The sequence below is a fragment of the Leopardus geoffroyi genome, chromosome A1, assembly GCF_018350155.1.
Source record: "Leopardus geoffroyi isolate Oge1 chromosome A1, O.geoffroyi_Oge1_pat1.0, whole genome shotgun sequence".
In the NCBI taxonomy this organism is placed as follows: Eukaryota; Metazoa; Chordata; class Mammalia; order Carnivora; family Felidae; genus Leopardus; species Leopardus geoffroyi.
The window spans coordinates 94,379,359-94,401,641 of record NC_059326.1 but is presented as its reverse complement, the minus strand read 5'-3'; the positions used below and the strand labels follow the sequence as shown (position 1 = coordinate 94,401,641).

At 44.0% G+C, this 22,283-nt stretch overlaps 1 protein-coding gene and 1 long non-coding RNA gene across 2 annotated transcripts in view; one reads left to right on the top strand and one right to left on the bottom strand.

The window, feature by feature from the left end:
* Positions 1-19,807, bottom strand: part of LVRN (laeverin) — a 75,560-nt gene extending 55,753 nt beyond the window's left edge. The window contains exon 1 of the mRNA XM_045486252.1: positions 18,950-19,807. Within this exon, the coding sequence (XP_045342208.1) occupies positions 18,950-19,647 (698 nt within the window). The 5' untranslated portion in view covers positions 19,648-19,807. The remainder of the gene's footprint in view (positions 1-18,949) is intronic.
* On the top strand, positions 594-21,345 carry LOC123602069. Its single transcript, XR_006714352.1, has 3 exons — positions 594-974; positions 11,370-11,372; positions 21,332-21,345. It is a non-coding gene; the product is annotated as an uncharacterized LOC123602069 (long non-coding RNA).
* Positions 21,346-22,283: the final 938 nt, after the last annotated feature.

Sequence of the window (22,283 nt, the reverse complement as noted above, 5' to 3'; positions counted from 1 at the left end):
CTGAAGTCAGATGCTTAAGTGACTGAGCCACCCAGGCACCCCAAGAATGTCCACATTTTTATCTTTTTCTCACCTGTTCTTCCGGGTTGAAAACTTAGAAAATGTTTTATTTTGCACCCTCTTGGGGGTAAACAATACAGGTACGTGTCAAGTGCAAAAGACAATTTTTGTTTCCATGTGGGTAGATTTATCAAATCCCTTCTGCTCCTTCTCCTCATCTCCATGGAAAAATTTTTTTAAAAGTGGCATTATCTCACAGTGCTCTGGTGATTTACGGGGAATAGTTTAGGGTCAAGAGTGTCCTGAGCAAATGAGGAGATGGTCAGGTTCATTCTGTGTCAATGGGGCCTAAGTCTGACAGGACATGGGGACTAGCTAACAACTCTCCTCAGAATAAACCTGTGGAATCACTAAGACTCAGTCACCTGGGGTGGGGGTGGGGCTTGGGGTGGGGGTGGGGGGTTCCTGAGCGGCTCATTCAGTTAAGCATCTGCCTTTGGCTTAGGTCATGATCTCACAGTGCACTAGTTCGAGACCCACATTGGGCTCTCTGCTGTCAGCATGGAGCCCTCTTCAGATCCTCTGTCCCCCTCTCTCCCTGCCCCTCCCCTCCTAGCTCACTCTCTCTCTCTCTTTCTGAAAGAAAGACAGACAGACTTAGAGACTTGGGAACCTGTTTTGGGAGGACAACTGCGGATGCTAATTCTTTTTTTTCTCCTAAGACCCTGAGACTTAGTGTCCCTGATGCATTTACTCTTACTTCAGGCCCAGCTCTTAGATAAGTAACAGGGGAATTCAACAGGGTGCCACGAGAGAGTATGGTCCCTCCGTCACCACCACCCACCTCTGGGATCCCTCCTCTACCACGATAAGGCCTCTACTCACATGAAAATTCACAGGCAACGATCAGCACGTTCAAAAGCCAGCCACAGTCAGCTAACTGGATGTGTTCATCACCTCACCGTGACAAAAGTGTAATTTTCAACAAGCCTTCCCTACTTGCAGCTTCCCACTGTATGTTGCTCTTGCTTGCATGGACTGGAAGGTGGCCTGTGAACTCTGATACCAGCCACCTTGTCTGCAGGACTCTGTTCCATCTCCTGCTAGCTGAGTAATCCTGGACAGGTCCCACATTCCTGCCGAGCCTCAGTTTCCCCATCCAGAAAGCAATGGCACTACCAACCTTTTATTGCTGTTTTGAGCTTTCACATTATTAGTAGCTGCATGTATCAACAAACCACCTCTGAATTCTGCTCTATTCCTTGCAACCTCACAAACTGCTCTCCACGTAGATGAACTATAGAATTCAAGGAGATGGGGCGCCTGGGTGGCTCAGTCGGTAAGTGTCTGACTTCAGCTCAGGTTATGATCTTGTGGTTCATGAATTCGGGCTCCCCATGGGGCTCTGTGCTGACAGCTCAGAGCCTGGAGCCTGCTTCAGATTCTGTGTTTCCCTCTCTCTCTGCCCTTCTCTCACTCGAGCTCGCTCTCAAAAATAAACATTAAAAAAATGTTTAATATTAATTAATTTATTTTGAGAGAGAGAGAGAGAGAGTGAGCATGAGTGGTGTAGGGTCAGAGAGAGAGAATCCACGCTGTCAGTGCAGAGCCTGATATGGTGCTTGATCTCACGAACCATGAGATCATGACCTGAGCAGAAACCAAGAGCTGGGACACCTAACAAACTAAGCTACCGAGGTGCCCCCCAAAATGGATTCTAACAGGGATAAAGACATCCAACAGAATTGAAAAAGGAGCCCCTGAGGTGACCATGACTGAGTCATCTAGGGTTGGGAGAAACAGCCCCCTTGGAAGTTCATGCCTGGCCTCCATGAGGCCTGTGAGCTCCCTGGAATTGTAGGTCATTTTGTACTAATGGTAATAAATTAGCCTGAAAAAGTATAATGTAGAGTGAAAAAGCACAGCCAATTTTATAAAACGTGCTTATCCATCTGGAAAGCCACCACAAGCCTATTGTTTTTGTAATAGAAACTATAAAACATAAAGCTTGGTAACATCTCCACTACCATGGCCTCACAAAGCATAGGCCTCTCAAGGAATCTGCAAGGTCAGGAGAGAAAATCAGACTCTTCAAGGAAGTGGGAAAGTTTTAACCTTCTCAAAGGGGGCTACAGGTTCAAAAAGGCTAAGAGACATCAGCGCAGAGTCACCACTTGAAGCAAATAGCAAGCAAGTGCCTTCCTATTTCATGATTCAGGCCTCTTGAGAGGTGAAATAGAAGAAACTCTTGGATTTTACTCAACTATTTCCCTCCCTGGTTTTATACAAACAAACAAAAAGGGAAAAAAGTCCCTACAACACACAGCCCTTCTGGCTCACAGTCCTAACTACAAAGGTCAGGGCCAGCCAGCAACACACACGATCCGGTTATGCCACATCTGGGAACGCAACACTGGTATTTATTTCCCTTCTCTCTCTCTCTCTCTCTCTCTCTCTCTCTCTCTCTCTCTCTCTCTCTCTCTCTGCTTTGGATTCAAGCAACCCTGTAAAGATATCTTGACCTCAGAAAATAGAACCATCCACCCTCTGCTCCCTTCAAACCTCGCCGAAACATGCTATTATGGTGCCTGACAAGTCTGGGTTTAGCGCGGTCAGTTGGAGAGGGAGTTAATTTGGGACAATTTGTCCCGTAGCGGCTCAGTATTGCAAAGCCACTCTCCTGCCCTCTTGTGTGGCCAGGGAATCATGGGCTCACCACTTTCTTGTGCTAGAAGAGGGCTTAGGGGTCAAGACCACATGATATCCTTTGGGATCCATCTACTGCCATATAAAAAATATCCACTCATTCATTCCAAATCATTTTATGAATTCTGCCTACAGCTCTAGCTAACAAGTGCTACATGACATAACTGGTCAAGGGTTAAATAAGACCGGAAAGCCTGTCTCCCCAAGTTGTTTTTACACAACAACACCCTCAGAAATCAAAATGTTTTAGTAAAGACGGATATTACACCACTGGACTGTGGTTCAAGGATTGAACCATGAATCATGTTTGTTTATTACTTGTATCATAGGATCTTAAAGCTGAAGTTTCCACCAAGCAACAAAACACAATAGACGTGCAATCCCAGAGAGAGGTGCCAAACCACCATATGAAAGTTTTCGGAGTAGATGGCCTTGAGAACCTGGGGCCCTTCTGGGGCCTCTGGACTCCACCAAAAACATATAGAAGGAAGGTCAGGCAACGGAGGCCAGAGAGGAGAGGAGAGATTTCTAGGTGCGGGGGAGGAGGTGGTGCAGGTTAGCCAAGCTTCTTGATCTCAGGGTGCTGGGAGGAGGGAAACCCCCGAACTGGGGTGAGCCATGGGGGAGAAGATCCCTCAGAGAGCAGAAGCAGAGAGACTCAGAGCCTGGTACCCAGCTTACTGCTGGGAAAGCCGAAATTGACCCCGGTCGGAGTTGAACTCCCACCAGTGGGAATGTAAAAGGAAAGGCGTTAGAGGCGGAACCAGAAGAATACTCTTGCCTTGGGACCCATGTGAGCCCCAGGCCAGGGATTAGGAGTGTTCCTTGGAACAGCTGTGGGCCCTGAGACGCGGACCGAGCCAGGATGGGGACTGACTTGGGTTCTGTCCAATAGGGCCCACCTGCATGAAACTAGAAGAGCTTGGAGATGCACTCCTCCATGTCTAGGGGCTGAGGAAGGAGTCACTAATGACCACCAGAATGGAGAACTAGAGGCAGCATTCTGCAGGGTCAAGAACATTGTAGTAGAAAGGGAAACAGTGAGAAAATGACATCTCAAGGGAAAAAAGGTATGTGCTAGGCCAGAGTCAGGCCAAACAGCAAGAGTGCTGGCTCAGATGAGAACTGCCCTACGTGTCACCTCTCCGTGTCTCCCCCAGACCCACCGGACCTGGTCGGGGTGTAGAAGCAGCTCTCAAGATAAAGGGCGGGGGGGGGGGGGGGGCTAGAACCCTGAGGTGGAGAAAGGGAAGGGAAGGAAGCACCACTACCCCTGACCGACTGCAGGCTTCTAACCTGAAAGCCCACCCAAGCTTGGGGGAGTGAGGGTGGAGGGAGAGAAAGGGAGATTTAACAGCTAACTCAGTTCAAAGCTTTTAAAAGCTTTGACACAGGACTGGATGCTCAAATTTTTGCATCTGGACAGTGTTTGTGACTTAGGGAATGTAGCTCATCTGTCACCTAAGAATGAGCAGTAAATTATGGGGCTGTTAGAGTATTTAAGCAGGAGCAGGAAAGATGATCTCTGAGACTAAATTGTAAAAGCACAGTGGGAGAAACACAGTCGCATTTTTACTGAACTGGGAGGTGTGCCTTTTCGATAGGCTGGTTACACTTGTTTGCAAAAGATACAGGATCTGAATCTTTGATGAGCAAAACCATCTCCCAGAGAAGACAGCTGGGCCCCGTGAGACATGTGGGCTCAACACCTCTATAGGATAATGAAATGACCTCTTTTATCTGTGACACCAGTGAGATCATGTGCTCGGTATTTGAGTTCACTGACCTTGTTTGGATACTTGTAAATTCTTTCCTAATATTGCTCAAATTTCTCTCTTGTGTGTCATTCTCTGAGGCTGGTGCCAGATTTCCTAGCATAAACAGCAACTGGAAGGACGTCTTTTCCAGTTCTCTGTTCATTCTTTCTACACCTGCACATGCTGATGGATTTTAATCACACGGTTCTCCCCTTAACGTGTCCCAGATAAAAGTCCTAATTTTGTCCAGCCATTTCACACTAGTGAGCCGCCCTCGTCTCTTAATTTTCCTACTCTCATTCCCCTGAATACCTCCCTGTTCTACCTTATATTTTATACAGGACATGGCATGATTGGAAATGCAACAAGTATTCTTAAAAGACACTTTGAACAACAATGGGATTACAAATTCTTTCTTTCACTGAATTTCCAAAGTGGAAGAGACCTTGGAGAGTCCCATCTCAATTTATAGATGTGGAAGCTGGCACCCCGGGAATTTATATAACTGGTTAGACAACTAGTAAGTGGCAGGGGTTGGGGGTAGTACCGGAACGAAGGCTCCAGCTTCCCAACCTGGGGTCCTTTCCAGCTAGCTCCCTCTCCTGGGATCCTTTTAGGTGCTTTGTAGAACATCATGTAATAGAAACTATGAGCAGACCAAGATATCATGAGGAAGAACTGAGGATTAACTTTATACTTAATAACATTACCAAATCTAGAGATGATGAGACTTCTGTAGTACCACAGGCTAGAATTAGCCTTCTGCTGAAAACAACTGAAAACTCTTATGAAATATATGAAACAACTGTTTTCAGACATTAGGTAACAGGAAGCACTGGACTGTGATTTCCAAGAGAAGAGAAACAAAAGATGTGAACTCTGTAATCACCTCGCCTACCTGGATGTAATTTCTCAACTGCAGCACAAGGAAAGGGAACGAAAACAGAGTGCAGTGGTCTCGTTGAATTGAGGAGACTATGACTGATGCTCAGGGAGACCTAGATAGCTAGAATCTTCAGGGCAGAAATCCAGAAATCTGCACAGAGTCCACATAACCCCTCCTCACCCCGAGCCTTTGGTCAAATATTAACCTGTACTTTAAGAGGTCAAGCAAAGAAAGAACAGCTACCATGGAGAGGAAAGGTGAACAATTCCTGGAGCTCACACAATGCTAGGAATTGTTCCAATTCCCACAAGCCAGAGTACAGAAATTGCTAGAATAAATGGATTTTCAACAGAGACCAGGAAGGTAATGCCTGAGCAGTGAACTAAAGTAGCCTTGGAGTAAAAGCAACTTTAATTTTTTTTTAATTTATTTATTTATCTTGGTGGGGGGGGGGGAGTGAAAGTCGGGAGGAGCAGAGAGAGAGGGAGAGAGAGAATCCCAAGCAGGCTCCAACTGCCAGCATGGACCCCAACACGGGGCTTGAACCCACAAGCCATGAGATCATGACCTGAGCCAAAATCAAGTGTCAGATGCTTAACCAACTGATCCACCTATGTGCCCCTTTAGTGACTTTAGATGACTTTAGATCCATTCTCAAAGAACTTAAACACAAGACATGGGGGATCAAACAAGGATCAAGGTCACCAAATAACTTGTATACCTATCCAAAAAAGACCAGCATTCATTAAAGCAATGTAACAAAATGTGGCATTGAGCAACATAAACTTTGAAATGTCAGGCACGCAATAAAAAATGAGAAAATGCCCAAATATTTGGAAACTAAATAGCACAGTTCTACATAACCCATGATTCAAAGAAGAAATCAAAAGGGAAATTACAAAGTACGTGGAACTGGATGAAAATTTTAAAAGCAACACGACAATATTTGTGGCATGCCACTAATGCAGTAGTTACTGGAAATTTTATAGCACTAAGTATTTATGTTAGAGAAGAAAAAAATACCTTAAATCACTTACCTTGCACCCACCTTAGGAAAATAGAAAAAGAAAAGGAAAGGAAGCCCAAAGTAAGAAGAAGAATGGAAATAATAAAGAATAATACATAAAGCATTGCAGTGAAAAACAAAAAAACAGAGAAAATCATTGAAACAGATTAACAAAGTAGATAAATCTCAAGGCACACTGATCAAACTTATTGTCTGTCAGAAGTGGAAGAGACATTGGAGAACCCCATCCTTTTACCTTACAAAAAGCTGAACACCCCGGAGTATATGCCACTGGTTAGACAACTAGTAAGTGGCATAGGTGATTTCACAACCAGGGCTTCAGCTCCCAAAAGAGAGAAGACACAAATGACCAATGTCAGGGGTGAGAGAAGTGACATCACTACAGATTCTACAGATCTTAATAAAGGAATATTTTGAACATTAATTATACTTAAATTTGACAACTTTGACTAAATGGGCAAATTCCTTGAAAGACCCAAACAACCAAAGCTTGCTCATGAGGAAATAGATAACCTGAATAGCCCTCTATTCATTAAAAAAATTTAATTTGTAGTTTAAAACCATCCCACAAAAACAAACAAACAAACAAAAAAACCCTCGAGGCCCAGGTGGCTTCATTAGTGAAATTCAACCAAAAATTTAAGCAATAATCAATGCCAATTCCATATAAATTCTTCCCCCAAAATCAAAGAAACTTCTAAATGTATTCTTTGAAGGCAGCGTTACTCTGATACCAAAACAAGACAAAGAAAAAGAAACCCCATGAACAGGGATGCAAAAATTAAAACCAAAATTTTAGTAAATCAAATGCAACAAAATATAAAAAGGATAATACATCAAAACCAAGTAGTATATATCTTGCAAATGCAATGTTAATTTATCATTAGAAAATCAAGTAATGTAATTTGCCATATTAACAGGCTAAAAAAAGAAGAACCATATGATCATCTCAATAGATGCAGATAAAGCATTTGACAAAATCTGGCATCCAATCTGATAAAAACTCTCAGAAAACTAGAAACAGAACGGAACTTCCTCAATCTGATACAGGGAATCTATAAAGAGAAGACGATGAAGAAGGAAGAGGAAGAGGAGGAGGAGGAGAAGGAGAAGGGGAAGACGAGGTGGAAGAAGAAGAGAAAGAAGAAAAACTACAGGAAAAAATCATACTTAGCAGTGCAAGACTGAATGCTTTCAGCTTATGATAAGGAACAAAACAAGGATATCTGTACTTAACTACTTTTATCCAACATTGTATTGAGGCCCTAACCATGGAAGTAAAGCAAGGGAAAGACATAAAAGGCACTTAAAGTAACCAAAAAGTAAAACTCTCTTTATTCAAGACTATATAATCACTGATACAGAAAATTTAATGGAATTCTCAGTTTAGCTAAGCTACTCCATGGTATTGCTGCTTTGGCATCCATATTGTTTGGCCAAGCAGCCTTTAGGGGCCTTAACCTGACATTAGCCTCATACAAGTACATGCTCTAGACAACAGCCTGCAGAGTCACAGGTAAATACAAGCTCCTGATGTGACTCCTGATATACCTTGTGATAAAGCCTTCCCCACCTGCAAGGCCACCCCTGCAAAGCTTAACAAAACCTCACTCTTTTTCAGTTGAATTACACAATCTGGCCATGGACTAAGAACCCCAAAGCACTCTGGCCATGAACCCTAATGAAGGCAGGCGCCCCAGCACCTGTTGTTCTACCTATACCTTGCCTTGATCTCCCCACGTGACCCCTCAAGGTGTGCCATGTACTTCCTCCAGAGCCTAGGAATAATAAACTTCTCCATTTCAATTCCTTTGCGGTCTTTTGTTGAACCTTGGCTCACTATCTAATACCCCAAGGCTATGTAACATGTTAATTTAACAAAGTCAAAACAGGAATTAACAAAAAAGCTGCTAAAGCTAAGAAATGAGTTTAGTAAGGTGACAGCATAGAAAATCAATACACAAAAATTAACTAACAACAAACAATTGGAAATTGGAATTTTTTTAAATACCATTTATAATACGTTTAAAATATAAAATAGGGAAAATTTGATAAGGCATGTGCGAGATATGTACAGTTAAAGCTATAAAACCTTGCCAAGGGACATTAAAGAGGACCACAAATAAATACGGAGATATATCATATTCATGGGTTAGAAGACTCAATATTTTAAAACTTGAATTCTCCCCCATTGCTTTATAGATTCAGCACAATCTCAACCAAGATCTCAGCAGATGTTTTTGTAGGTAGAAAATGACAAGCTAATTCTAAAATTCATATGAAAACACAAAGGATCTAGAATAGCCTAAACAACTTTTAAAAAGAAAACAAAGTTGGTGATAAATATTATCAGGTTTCAAGATTTATTATAAAGCTTTAGCAATCAAGACACTGTGGAATTGGCATAAAGATATACAAATAAACCAATGAAGTAGAAGAGGAAATTCAAAAATACACCCTCCTATATATGGACAATTGATGTTTTACAAGGTATAAAGACAATTCAAAGAAGAAACAGTAGACTCTTCAGCAAATCGTATCAAAACCATTCAATATCTGTATGCAAAAAAATTTTTAAATGACCTTCAATCCATTTCTCATATCATATACCAAAATTAACTCAGGGGTGCCTGAGTGCTCAGTCAGTTAAGTGTCCAACTCTGGCTCAGGTCATGATCTCATGGCTCGTGGGTTCAAGCCCTGCATTGGCCCTCTTGCTGTCAGCACAAAGTCCACTTCAGACCCTCTGTTCCCCTCTCTCTTCCTGGCCTCCACTTGTGCTCTCTCTCTCTCAAAAATAAACATTTTTTAAAAATTAACTCAAAATGGATCATAGGTGTAACTACAAAACCTAAAACTACGCAACTTGTAATAAAAGGCATAGGAGAAATTTTTTGTGAACTTTGTGTAGACAATGCTTTTTTAGATACAATGCTAAAAGGCTGATACATAAAAGAAAAAAATGATAAATTGGACTTCATCAAGATGGAAAAGTTTTGCTTTCAAAGATGCTATTAAGGAAATAAAAACACAAACCACAGACTGAGAAAATATTGGCAAATTATATGTTTGAGAAAAGACCCTTTAAAAATTCAACAACAAAACAACAAATATGGACAAAAGATTTTAACAGACATTTTGCTAAGATACATGGATGACAAATAAGTACAGGAAATGAGGCACATTATTAGTCATTAGGGAAATACAAATTAAAACTGCAGTGAGAGTCACCTATTAGAATGGCTAAAATGAGAAAGCCTGCTGGCAATACCAAGTGTTGATGAAGATAAACAACTGGAATTCTCCTATAGTATTGATGAAAATGTAAAATAGTAAAAATATTTGGAAAATAATTTTATAATTTTTTTAAGAAATTAAACACCTACCTACTGTATTTTCCAGTCATCCACTCCACTAGTTATTTACTGGGAAAAAAAAAGGAATTCACACAAAGAATTCATACACAGACTGATACATGAATACTTCTCAAATCTTTGTGTATAATAGGCCAAGGAATCTACAAAAAAAAATTCCTAGACCTAGTAAGTGAGATGAGCAAGTCATAGGATATCAAAACAAACATACAAAATTCAGTATTTCTAGAGAGTAGCAACAATCATATGAAGACTCAAATTAAAAATACAATACCATTTACAATTGTTCAAATAAAATTAAGTGCTTAGGGGTTAGATACAGTTTCAATTGCCCAATTTGACCTTGGATTAGGAAACCCAAAGCACTCTACCCATGGGTAGAGTATAGGACTTGTATGGTGAAAACAATAAAATGCTTATGAAATAAATCAAAGATCTAAACAATGTACATACATACTATGTTCATGGATTGGCAGATTGAACATAGTAAATAAAGGGAGAATAGGAGTAGAAGACAAAAATAGGAGCAAAGAGCAATGGCAATTAAAAAAAACAATAATGCATGTGATAAATATTAATTCAACTATATTAATACCAAAATCAGAGTGGTGCCTGGGTGGCTCAGTCCATTAAACATCCAACTTTGGCTCAGGCCATGATCTCATGGTTCGTGGTTTGAGCCCTGTGTTGTGCTGACACCTCAGAGCCTGGAGTTTGCTTTGGATTTTGTGTCCCCCCCCCCCCCCCCCCCGCTCCTCCCCTGCTCACACTCTGTCTCTCTCTCTCTCTCAAAAATAAGTAAACATTAAAAAAAAAACCAAGATCAGAAATGAAAAGGGAGACATCAGTACAGATCCCATGAACATTAAAAGCATAATAAATACTATGAACAGCTCTATGTTCATAGATTTGGTAACCTAGATGAAATGGACCAATTCCCTAAAAGACATAATCTTCCAAAACACATAGGAAGACACAATCTGAATAAACTTATATCTATTTTAAAAATTGAATCAATAATTAATAACCTTCCAAAAAAGAAAGCACCAGGCCCAGATGGGTTCACTGGTGAATTCTACCAAATATTTAAGGAAGAAATGATAACAATTCTCTACAATTTCTTTCAGAGGATAGAAGCAAATACTTCCTAACACATCCTGTGAGGACAGCATTACCCTAATATCAAAACAAACACATTACAAAAAATGAAAATTATTGACCAACATCTCTCATGAACACAGATGCAAAAATTCTCAACAAAATATTAGCAAATTGAATCCAACAATGTATAAAAAGAATTGTATACCACAACCAAGTGGGATTTATCTCAGGTATACAAGACTGGTTCAACATTTGAAAAATAATTAATGTAATCCATCATACCAAGAGAGTAAATAAGAAAAAAATCACATGATCTGATTAATAGATGCAGGACAAGCATTTGCCAAAACCCAACATCCATTCATGGTTTAAAAAAAAAAAAAAACACTCTCAGTAAAATGGGAATAGAAGGGAACTTACTCATCCTGAATTAAAGATTGCAAAAAAAATCTACAGCTAACTTCACACTTACTGGTGAGAACTGAAGGCTTTCCCATTCAGGTCAAGTACAAGGCAAGGATGTGCCCTCTCACCATTCTTTAACATTGTGCTGGAAGTCCTTACTAATGCAGTAAGTCAGGAAAAGGAAATAAATGATATATAGATTGGGAAGGAAGAAACAAAACAGTCTTTAGTCATAGATGACATGACTGTCTATGTAGAAAATCCAAAAGAATTGACAAAGAAACTCCTGAAACTCATAAGCAATTATAGCAAGGTTGCAGTATACAAGACTAATACACAAAAGCCAATTGCTTTCCTACCTGCCAACAATTAAGTGAAATTTGAAATTAAAAACAGAATGCCATTTATATTAGTACTCCCCTCAAAAAATGAAATACTTAGGTATCTAACAAAATATATGCAAGATCTATACAAGGAAAAATAGAAAGCTTTGAAGAATGAAATTTTAAAAAGAACTAAATAAATGGGGAAAGATTCCATGTTCATAGATAGGATGACTCATATTATCAAGATGTCAGTTCTTACCAAATTAGTCTATAGATTCAATGCAATCACAACGAAAATCCTAGCAAGCTAAACTTGTGGATATCAATAAGCCAATTCTAAAATTTATATGGAGAGGTAAAAGACCCGGAATAGCCAACACAATATTGAAGGAGAAGAACAATGTTGGAAGATTGACACTATCTGACTTTAAGACTTACCAGAAAGCTACGGTAATCAAGAGTGCGATATTGCTGAAAGAACAGACAAATGGATCAATGAACAGAATAGCCCAGAAATAAACCCAAATACAGCCAACTGATCTTTGACAAAGGAGCAAAAGGAATGCAATGGAGCAGTGACAGTCTCTTCAACAAATGTTTCTGGAATACCAGACATTCACATGCAAAAAAATTGAATGTAGACACAAAACCTTACACCCTTCACAAAAATTAAGCTCATAAACGGTCAAATTAACTCACAATGGGCCACTTTAAAATGTAAATGCAAAAACACAAAACTCCTACAAGGTAACACAGGAGAAAACCTATATGACCTTGAGTATGCTGATGTCTTTTTAGATACTACACCAAAGACATGATCCATGACAGAAATAATTGATAAGGGGGATTTCTTTAAAATTAAAGGCTTCTGGGGTGCCCAGGTAACACAGTCAGTTATAAGCTCTTGATCTCTGCTCAGGTCACGATCTCACGGTTTGTGGGTTTGAGCCCTGCATCGGGCTCTGCACTGGTGGTGCCGTGTCTGCCTGGGATTCTGTCTTTCCTTCTCTCGGCCCTCCCCCACTTGGGTTCTCTCTCTCTCTCTCTCTCTCTCTCTCAAAATAAATAAATAAACATAATAAAAAATTTTAATTAAAAACTTCTGCTCTGCAAAAGACATATAAAGAGAACGAGAAGACAAGCCACAGACCAGGAGAATATATTTGCAAAAGACATATCTGATAAAGGATGGTTACCTAAAATATGCAAAGAACTCTTAAAACACACAATAAGAAAACAACTCAATTTAAAAATGGGCCATGGGGGGCCTGGGTGGCGCAGTCGGTTAAGCGTCTGACTTCAGCCAGGTCACGATCTCGCGGTCCGGGAGTTTGAGCCCCGCGTCAGGCTCTGGGCTGATGGCTCAGAGCCTGGAGCCTGTTTCCGATTCTGTGTCTCCCTCTCTCTCTGCCCCTCCCCCGTTCGTGCTCTGTCTCTCTCTGTCCCAAAAATAAATAAACGTTGAAAAAAAAAAATTTACAAAAAAAAAAAAAAAAAGGGCCAAAACCCCAACAAACAACTCACCGAAGGAATTATACACATGACAAATAAGCACATTAAAAGGTGCTCCACATCATGTGTCATCAGGGAAATGCAAATTAAAACAACAACGAGATACCACTATTGACTTATTAGAATGGCCAAAATCCAGAACGCTGACACCACCAAATGCTGGTGAGGATATGGAGTAGCAAGCACTCTCATATCCATTGTTGGTGGGAATGTAAAATGGTGCAGCCACTTTGAAAGACGGTTTCGTGGCTTCTTGTACAACTAAGCACAGTCTTATCATATGACTCAGCAATTATGCTCGTTGGTATTTAACTAAAGAAAATTACCCGAAAGTTTTTGTCTACACAAGAATCTGCACAAAGAGTTGAGAGCAACTTTTTCAGAATCACCAAAACCTGAAGCAACGAAGATAGTTTTCAGTAGGTGAATGCATAAATAAACAATGGTATACCCAGACAATAGAATATTATTCAGTGCTGAAAAGAAATGAACTATCAAGCCATGAAGAGACTTGAAGGAATCTCAAATGCATATTGCATAATATGATTCCAAATATAAGACATTCTAGAAAAGGCAATACGATGAAGACAAGAAAGATCAGTGATGGGGGCAAGGGATGAACAGGCAGATAACAGAGAATTTTTAGGTCAGTTAAAGTACTCTGTATGATATTATAATGATATATGTCATTACACACTTGTCCAAACAGATAGAATGCATAACAGCAAGAGTGAACCCTACGGTAAACTATGGACTCTGGGTGATTATGGTATGCCAATAGCTTCACCTTTGGTTAAAAAAAATATATCATTCTGGCGGGTGGTATTGATAATGGGGGAGGCCATGTAGGTGTAGGTGCAGGGGCTATATGGGAAATCTCCTTACCTCCAATTTTGTTGTAAACCTAAAATTGCTCTAAAACAAAAGCCTTTTTAAGAAAGCATCCTTAGCCATGATACAAAAGCCTGGTCTATTTAAACAATTGATAAATCGGAAAAAAAAATAATAAAGAAAGAAATAATTGATAAATCGGACTTCATTTAATGAAAAACTTTTGCTCCCTGGAGATGATTATTATCATTACTATTATTTTAAAGTTTTATTTATTTAAGTAATCTCTACATCCAACATGCGGCTCACGGCCCTGAGATTAAGAGTTGCATCCTTTTTTAGGGGCACGTAGGTGGCTCCGTTGACTAAGTGTTTGACTTGGGCCCAGGTCATGATCTCACAGTTCATGAGTTCTCTCCTGTCAGCACAGAGCCTACTTCGGATCCTGTGCTCCCCTCTGTCTGCTCCTCCTCTGCGCGAGTGCTCTCTCTCTCAAGAATAAACAAACAAAGAGTTGCATCCTTTTCTAACTGAGTCAGCCAGGTGTTCCTGGAAGACCTTATTAAGATGAAAAAACACGGGGCGCCTGGGTGGCGCAGTCGGTTAGGCGTCCGACTTCAGCCAGGTCACGATCTCGCGGTCCGTGAGTTCGAGCCCCGCGTCGGGCTCTGGGCTGATGGCTCAGAGCCTGGAGCCTGTTTCCAATTCTGTGTCTCCCTCTCTCTCTGCCCCTCCCCCGTTCATGCTCTGTCTCTCTCTGTCCCAAAAATAAATAAACGTTGAAAAAAAAAAAAATTTAAAAAAAAAAAAAAAAAAGAAAAAACAAGCTACAGACCAGGAGAACCCATTTGTAAACCACATATCTCACAACAGACTCAGATCTAGAATGTATAAAGAACTCTCAGAACTCAAAAGTAAATAAACAATTCAATCAGAAAATGGGCAAAAGACATGAGGAGACATTTCATCAAAGGTGATATACAGATGACAAGTAAGCATGAGAAAAAGCTGAACATCATGAGCCGTTGGAAAAATGCAAATTAAAACCACAATGAGGTATCACTACATACTCATCATGACAGCTAAAATAAAAAATAAAAACAGTGGTAAAAGCAAATGGTGGCTAAGCGGCAGAGAAACTATCATTCGTACATTGTTGGTGGGAATGTAAATGCTACACTTTGGGAAGCAAGTTAGCAGTTTCTTGAAAACTACATGTGAAACAACAGTATGACCCAGCAATCGTGGAATCTGGGTGTTGATTCCAGAAAGATGAAAACTTGTGTTTGTCCAAAAACGTATACAAAATTGCTCATGGAAGCGTTGTTTGTAATAGGCAAACCTGGAAACAACCAAAATGTCCCCATGTAACAACTTCTCCCTGCCCCTGCCAGCTCCTAGCAACCTACATTCTACTTTCTGTCTCTGAATTTAACTACTCTAGGCACTTATACAATGCCCTCAAGGTTCATCTATGCTGTAGCATAGGTCAGAATCTCCTTCCTTTTTAAGGTGGAATAATACTCCCTTTTATGTATATGCCACCTTTTGTTCATCCATCCATCCATCCATTGATGGGCATGCATTGCTTCCACCTGGTGGCCGTTTTGACTAATGTTGCTCTGAACATGTGTACGGATCTGGAATTTCTGAAGGTGTGCCCCAGGACTCTGTTTCATAAACTCCTCTGGTGACTCTAATATACTTTATTTATTTTTTTTAAATATGCTTTATTCTTATAATTTTTTTATTTTTTTAATGTTTATTTATTTTGAGAGAGAGACAGAGTACAAGAAGGGGATGGGGCAGAGAGACAGGGAAACACAGAATCTGAAGCAGGCTCCAGGCTCTGAGCTGTCAGCACAGAGCCCAACGCAGGGCTTGAACTCACGAACTTCGAGATCATGACCTGAGCCAAAGTCCGATGCTCAACCAACTGAGCCACTTGGGCGCCCCTCTAATATACTTTACAAGTTTGTGAACCACAACTCTAATTCAGGATTTCCTCACGTGTAGATGGGCAAGGATTTGGGGTAGCCCTCACACACTATTATAGAGATCTGACTCACACACGAGAACGTCAGTCTTTTTCAAATTTTATGAATCATTCTGGTAAGATCAAAAGAAATACCTTGGTTTGGTGTTATTTCTCTTGAACACCTAGTTCCAATTTCCCTTTTTACGAAAGAGAGAGCAGCCCGTGGATTCAGAGGCATCGGGTTCTTCAGCAGACAATAAAAGCAGGGAGAACTCAGTGACATTGTTTTTCATTGCATTGGTCGGTTGCATGACTATAAATTCCAAATGGTTTCTGACTTATGATAATAACGTAGCGTTGCCTTTTAATGAATCTACTTATTTTTGTTTAAATTGAGCGATTTTTTTTAAGCAAAAAAATATGGCCAGAGGTGTGTGAATAAGGCAAAACCTTGGGTAGCGATATGCCAGAGAATCAAGTCTGGGAAACATCGCTTCAAGGAACGTTAACATTTGGAGTTTGCTCTCAACTTTTGGCACATGGAATGAGGAGAGCACCACACACTCACACACAGAAGCACACATCTAAGGCACTCGGTGGATGGCTCCTACATGCAGACATGGGATGGCACCTGCCACGTGTGGAAAGGCAGAGAAGCTTCCCCAGCAACCTCTTAAGCCAGAAAATCTTCACCCAAGCCTTAGAAGTGTGAGATGGCGATGCTCTTTGCACTTTCTGGAAGGGTTTTTTCTCTTCCCTTAGTGTTGAGTAGTAAAATTATTTAAAGGCTTCAGCCTGTCCAGACTGTGATAAGGGGTCACCAAATGAGAGGCAAACATGTTCAACCACTGGCAGCTGGGATTAGAGACCCCAGCTGGGAGCCCTCTTCTTCTTCGACTCAGATCTACCCAGAACGTGGCAGGTTTCTCGCTTAGGTGACAAGAAGCTGCCCCTAACAGTTACACTGTGAGCTAACGACAGTAGCTGCCACTGCATGGACTGTGTGCCAGGCACCGACCTCTCTCTCGTTAATTCTCACAACGCCCTAAAAGCTGACACTCAGCTCCATTCCGTGAATGAGGCAATGAGCTCAGAGACGTGAAGAGACAGACTCAAGGCACACAGCTCAGACTCGGGCCTGCCGGGCTTCCAAAATCTGCTTCACCATAAGTCATCATTGTGTCGAAGTTCTTTGCAACCTTGGCTTCCAGCTCCACTGGCCGTTTGCTTTCCTTGCGGTTTGCAAAGCAGAGACCCAGGAGAACAACTCCTCAGCAACAGCCCCTTCAAGATGCCACAGTTTTGGAACTCTACATCGGTCTATGAACATCTGTGGGACTTGATTAGGATTTCTGCTTGTTTGAATTTTCATGTTCTCAAAATATGGTTTCTAGTTACCACTCGAGTTGGCCACACGATGGAAAAATGGAAAGGGGCCTTTCGTCTCCCATATTTCTAGGGCAGTTCATCCAGGCCGTGGCCTTATTAGGAAAAAGGAAGAGATGGGTTAGCTGATGAAGATTTACTGGCTGACAGCAGAAAATACTGTCAGGTGTATGTGCTGTGTGTGTGTGTGTGTGTGTGTGTGTGTTTCCTCTAAAAATCTTGCATTCTGAAATACACATACAGTCACTTTAAAAGGTTTCTGGTGTCGGTAAGTCCCGTGACACATCATCCCAATGAGAAAGTTTCCAAAACTCTTTTTCAAGCACTGGTGCATTTTTGAAAGAAAACAAACAAACAAACCAAGCATACAGTCCTTAAAAACAAAAGTTACAGATTACACATCCGCTAAGGCAGCTTATTAAACTTATTTTAAAACCCCTGGCGTTTTGAAAACAGGGCAGGAGATGATTTAGGGGGTAATTTACTAGGTTCCTCTCCCCCAGAGAACATCTGAGAACATTTTCTCTAATAATAAAAGGCAAAGTACATGCAGTTGTGTAAACCGCAAATGCCCCACCAGTGCGTGAGTGAAGAAGCTCGCCAGCCTGGAGAAAGACCTTTCTGGTGTCTTCCGCAGAAACGATTTCCCCAGCGCTCTCCTGAGTTCAGTAGCGTGATCTCAGGGCGTGGAAAGGCAATTTTTGCGCTGGAAACATTCCGTGTGGAAGACATTATCCCAAATGAGTGTAAAGAGAACACATGTAAGCTGCGTGAGCTTGCAAACTCAGAGGGGAGGTCTCTTGTCACCGCTGTTAGTACTCCCCCCACCCCCACCCCCAGCGGAAGCAGCGTCCCGAGAGCCGTTCAAAAAGCTTGGGAGGGGTGGGGGTGCTGCTGCTCATCCCCAAAACAAGACGCCTTCCCCAGGCAGGGGGTGGGAGGGGATGAATTAAAGGGGATTCTTAAATTTGGGAGAACCCTCAGCAAAAGAAATAAAAAATGAGAAGAGCACGGACGTGAGTCTGCCTGTTGCAAAAGTAGCATCTACGGAGCGCCCAGGGGAAAGGCAGACCAGGGAGCTGAGCGCGGAGGGGCGCTGGGGGAGGGAACTTCGGCGAACGCGTGGGTGCGGCAGCCCCAGGCTTCTCCACCTCTAACCCCCAGAAGTCCCCCGGTGGTCTCGTTAAAACGCAGAGTCTGATCCCTTTGATCGAGGTGGGGCGGGGGGAGATCTGCATGTCGGACGAGCTCCCAAATATTACAGGACCGCCGGCTCGCGGACCAAACTGAATAGCAAGGGATTTATTTGCCCCCTGTGGTGAAGCAAGCCTCCGGGGTTAGAGCAGAAGCGGGGCTTTCTGAAGCCTTCGATCAACCTCTAAGGTAGTAGCGACCTTAGAAAAGCAAGGACAGAAACAAACTGGACGGGCAGAGATGGGGCTGAAAACTGGCCAGAGGCAGGACCACGATCCGAGAGGCTTTATGACAAGCAGGGTCTCTGCAGGGCAGCGGGGGGGTGGAGGCGCTCGCCTTTTGGCTCTGCAAGCAAGCGTCGCGAGGGGTGGGGGCTTTGCGGGGAAGCGCAGGAGACGCGCACTGGGACGCAGGTAGCAGCGGGACTCCCAGCTAGAGCGGGGGACCGGGGCCGGCCTGTCCTTACCTGCGCTCGCCCTGGTCCGTGTAGATGCTGAAGAAGAGCCCCTCCCTGAGGTCCCGGTACACCAGGCCCGAGAAACTGAGCTGCAGCTCATACCGGCTCCCGGGCTGCAGGGTCGCGCCGAGCTCCAGCACCATATACTGCATGTCGAAAGCGAACCACACGTCGTCCACGGGCACGCGACCCACCGCGCCGTCTCGGGGGCCAGAAGACAGAGGACCCCGCACCTCGGCGCTTTCGCAGTCCAGGAAGAGGCTGTGCAGCAGCAGCCGCGCGGTGGCCGCGGTGCAGCGCACGGTGATGTTCACGCGGCCGGTGAAGCTCAACGTCGGAGACTGGAACTCGTTCGGACGCAGCCGGGGCCACAGCTCCAGCTCATAATGCAGAGGCACGAGCCAGGGCGGCAGGCGCAGCTGGTCCCAGGGGCCCGGGGGTCGCCAGTGGCCCGGGGTGGCCGTACCCGCCGGTTCACGAGTGGGGCGGGGCGGCCAGGTGGGCAGCTGCTCCTCCTGCGTGCCGCGCGGCGAGGACGCGGCGTCCGGGACCCCGCTGTGATGGAGGTCGGACGGCTGGACTCGCGCGCAGCGGCCGTACAGGGCGGCGAGCACCGCCAGCGCCAGCAGGAGCGCGGCGGCCAGCGCGGCCAGCAGCAGGGCTACCGCGCGGCTCACGTAGAAGCCAGAGCTGGAAGGGGGCCCCATGGCTGGGGCCGGGGCGAGGGCCGGGCGACAGCCGGGAGACCTCGGCGGCTCAAATCGTGGCCCGGGTGCTCAGTGATGGAACCCCCTTCGCTCTTCTTCTCTGTACCGCCCCGCCTCCTCCTCCGCGAGGAGCTGGGGAGACAGGGGCGAACGGTTGGGACCACGGCTTCCCCCTCCCAGCTAATCAGATCCAGGTCCCTGCCCACCCACCCCCGCCCCGCCGGAGCCTGGGGAAGAGGCGGATCCCGCGCACCGCAGCGCGCGCCCCTTTGGGGCCAAAGGAAAAGACCTCGCACAAGAGGCTTCCAGAGACGACGCGCTAAGGGGACGGTCGGACCACACTCGAACTTAGACACTTCCGACGAGGATGTTTGGATTCATGGGATTTGTTCGATGCGCCCCAGTGCGGTCTCAGGTGTTGTCGGAAAAGAGACAAGTGCAGGGCCCACGCTGCTCCTTGACTGCCGGACGGTCTGCGGACAGCACACCTGCTGGCCACCAGCTGGGGAAGCGAGGGCTAGGGGTTGGGTGAGGGGCTTAAGGATCGAGACTTTTGGAGACGCACTCTGAAATGACCCTCAGAAGGACATCCACGCTATCAGAACTAACTCCCGGAGCCAAACCGTTGGGCCTACATTCGCCTCCTGAATAAGCTCAGGACTCACGCAGCCCAGGCAGAGAGTGCGAAGATGGAGACAAGGCCAGGAGTCCCCGAGCCTTTCCGAGCTGGCGAGGTGGGGCTGGAGGAGGGGCCGACCGAAAGGCAAGGGGAGTTCCTCCGGGGCTGCGGGGTGGAGAGGGGTCGTCCCTGGGAAAGGGGACGTTCTGATTTCCAAACCGGTCCGTTTCAAGCCATAGTAGTGCGGCCAGCCTTTCCACTCGGAAACTGCCGGGGCGGGACCCGTGTCCCAGGCGGTGCCCCAGTCGGTGAGATCTTTGGCTTGCCGGGCATCTGTTTGCTATTTAGCCCGTGCTGCAGGGAGAGTTCCCCGGCCTGGGAGCGGAGCTCCGAGTCTACAAGCACGCGCTCGCGTGCATTGCGAATGGGGTTGCGCGTACTCCGTAGGCACTGGGGGTGGCGAGAGGGTGGTTAAAAATTTTCTTGCTGGCTGAAGATTTACTTGAGCGCATCCCATCTTCAGACTTGCAGAACTCAGAAAATTTCCATCTCTGCCAGAAAACAGTCTTCACGCTCCTGCTAGGTCCCATCCAAGGAGGAAACCCTTCCACCTGAGTTCAGAGGTGGGGTAAACCAAGGTGATTCCCCTGGCAAATTGACCTTCCCAATGAAATTAATCACGTTAAAAATAAACTTCCGGAACGGGACAGGGCGGAAGAAGAAAACTTCGACCCAAGCTCACACAGATAGTTGTGCTGTAATCTGTAGATAGACCCGTGTCCTGATTACAGGTTTGACCTGCTTTCTTCAGCAATGAAACGATCATATTTGAAAATAATGGTGGCCACCTGCATCACTTCCAGAAGGTCCTGGGTAGAGCTGAGGGAGAAACAGCTCCTTCTGTTGGAACTGTGTGCTACTGAGCTAGTGGGGTGTCCCAGATGTAGAGCTAATAATTGTCCTTACCACCCACAGGACAATTTCTTGAAGGATTCCAGACTCCCAAGGAAATGTTAAAGAGATAAAAGGAGTCAGTAACTGAGTTACTTCAAATTCGTATTAGAGGTGTTCCTCCCCTCAGTTTGTCATTAAACAAATAGAAATTGGCCACCACACAAAGACTCAAAGTAATAAAATGGCACCAAATGATTCTGAGAAATCTTTCATGTCACTCAAAAGTTGCTAAATAACACACTAGCTGAGTCATGCTTATGTCAATTACTTAAAAACTGGAGAATATTAGTACATGAAATTTCTGACACTTCAGGGAAAGAATGGTTCTGGGAAATAGACCATTTGCCAGGAATACATTCACTAAAAATTTTAACAAAAAAAAAATTTTTTTTTTCAAGTAGGCTTCACGACCAGCACCAAGCCCCAAGGCGGGGCTTAAATTCATGACCCTGAGATCAGGACCTGAGCTGAGCTCAAGAGACCCATGCTTAACAGACCGAACCACCCACGTGCCCCTAAAAACAAACAAAAAACTTAAGGAGATGCTCAGAAAATCCACTCACTATTCAGACCAGCTAAAAGCAGTGATTCTCAACTGAGGTGCTTTTGCTGACTCTCTCCTGGACATTTGACAATTTTTGGAGACTTTCGATTGTCACAACTTTGAAGGGTTGGCGGGGGTGGGGGATTGGGGGAGCGAGTTCTATTGGCATCTAGTGGGTAGAGGTCCAGGCTTTTATATACTGTCCAAATGGGACTTCACCTTTGCATCTTTGTACCTATTTACTTTTGTTTATGCTTATGCTTTGACACGTCTATTATTCTTGCATCTTTTAAAAAAATTTTAAAAGCTTTATTTATTTATTGAGAGAGCACACACGGGGGAGGGACAGACAGAGAGGGAGAGAGAGAGAATCCCAGGCAGGCTCTACATTATCAGCCCGTCGCAGGGCTCAAACTCATGAACAGCGAGATCCTGACCTGAGCTGAAACCAAGAGTCCAATGCTTAACCGACTGAGCCACCCAGATGCCCCTATTCTTCCATCTTTATATCTTGGTACT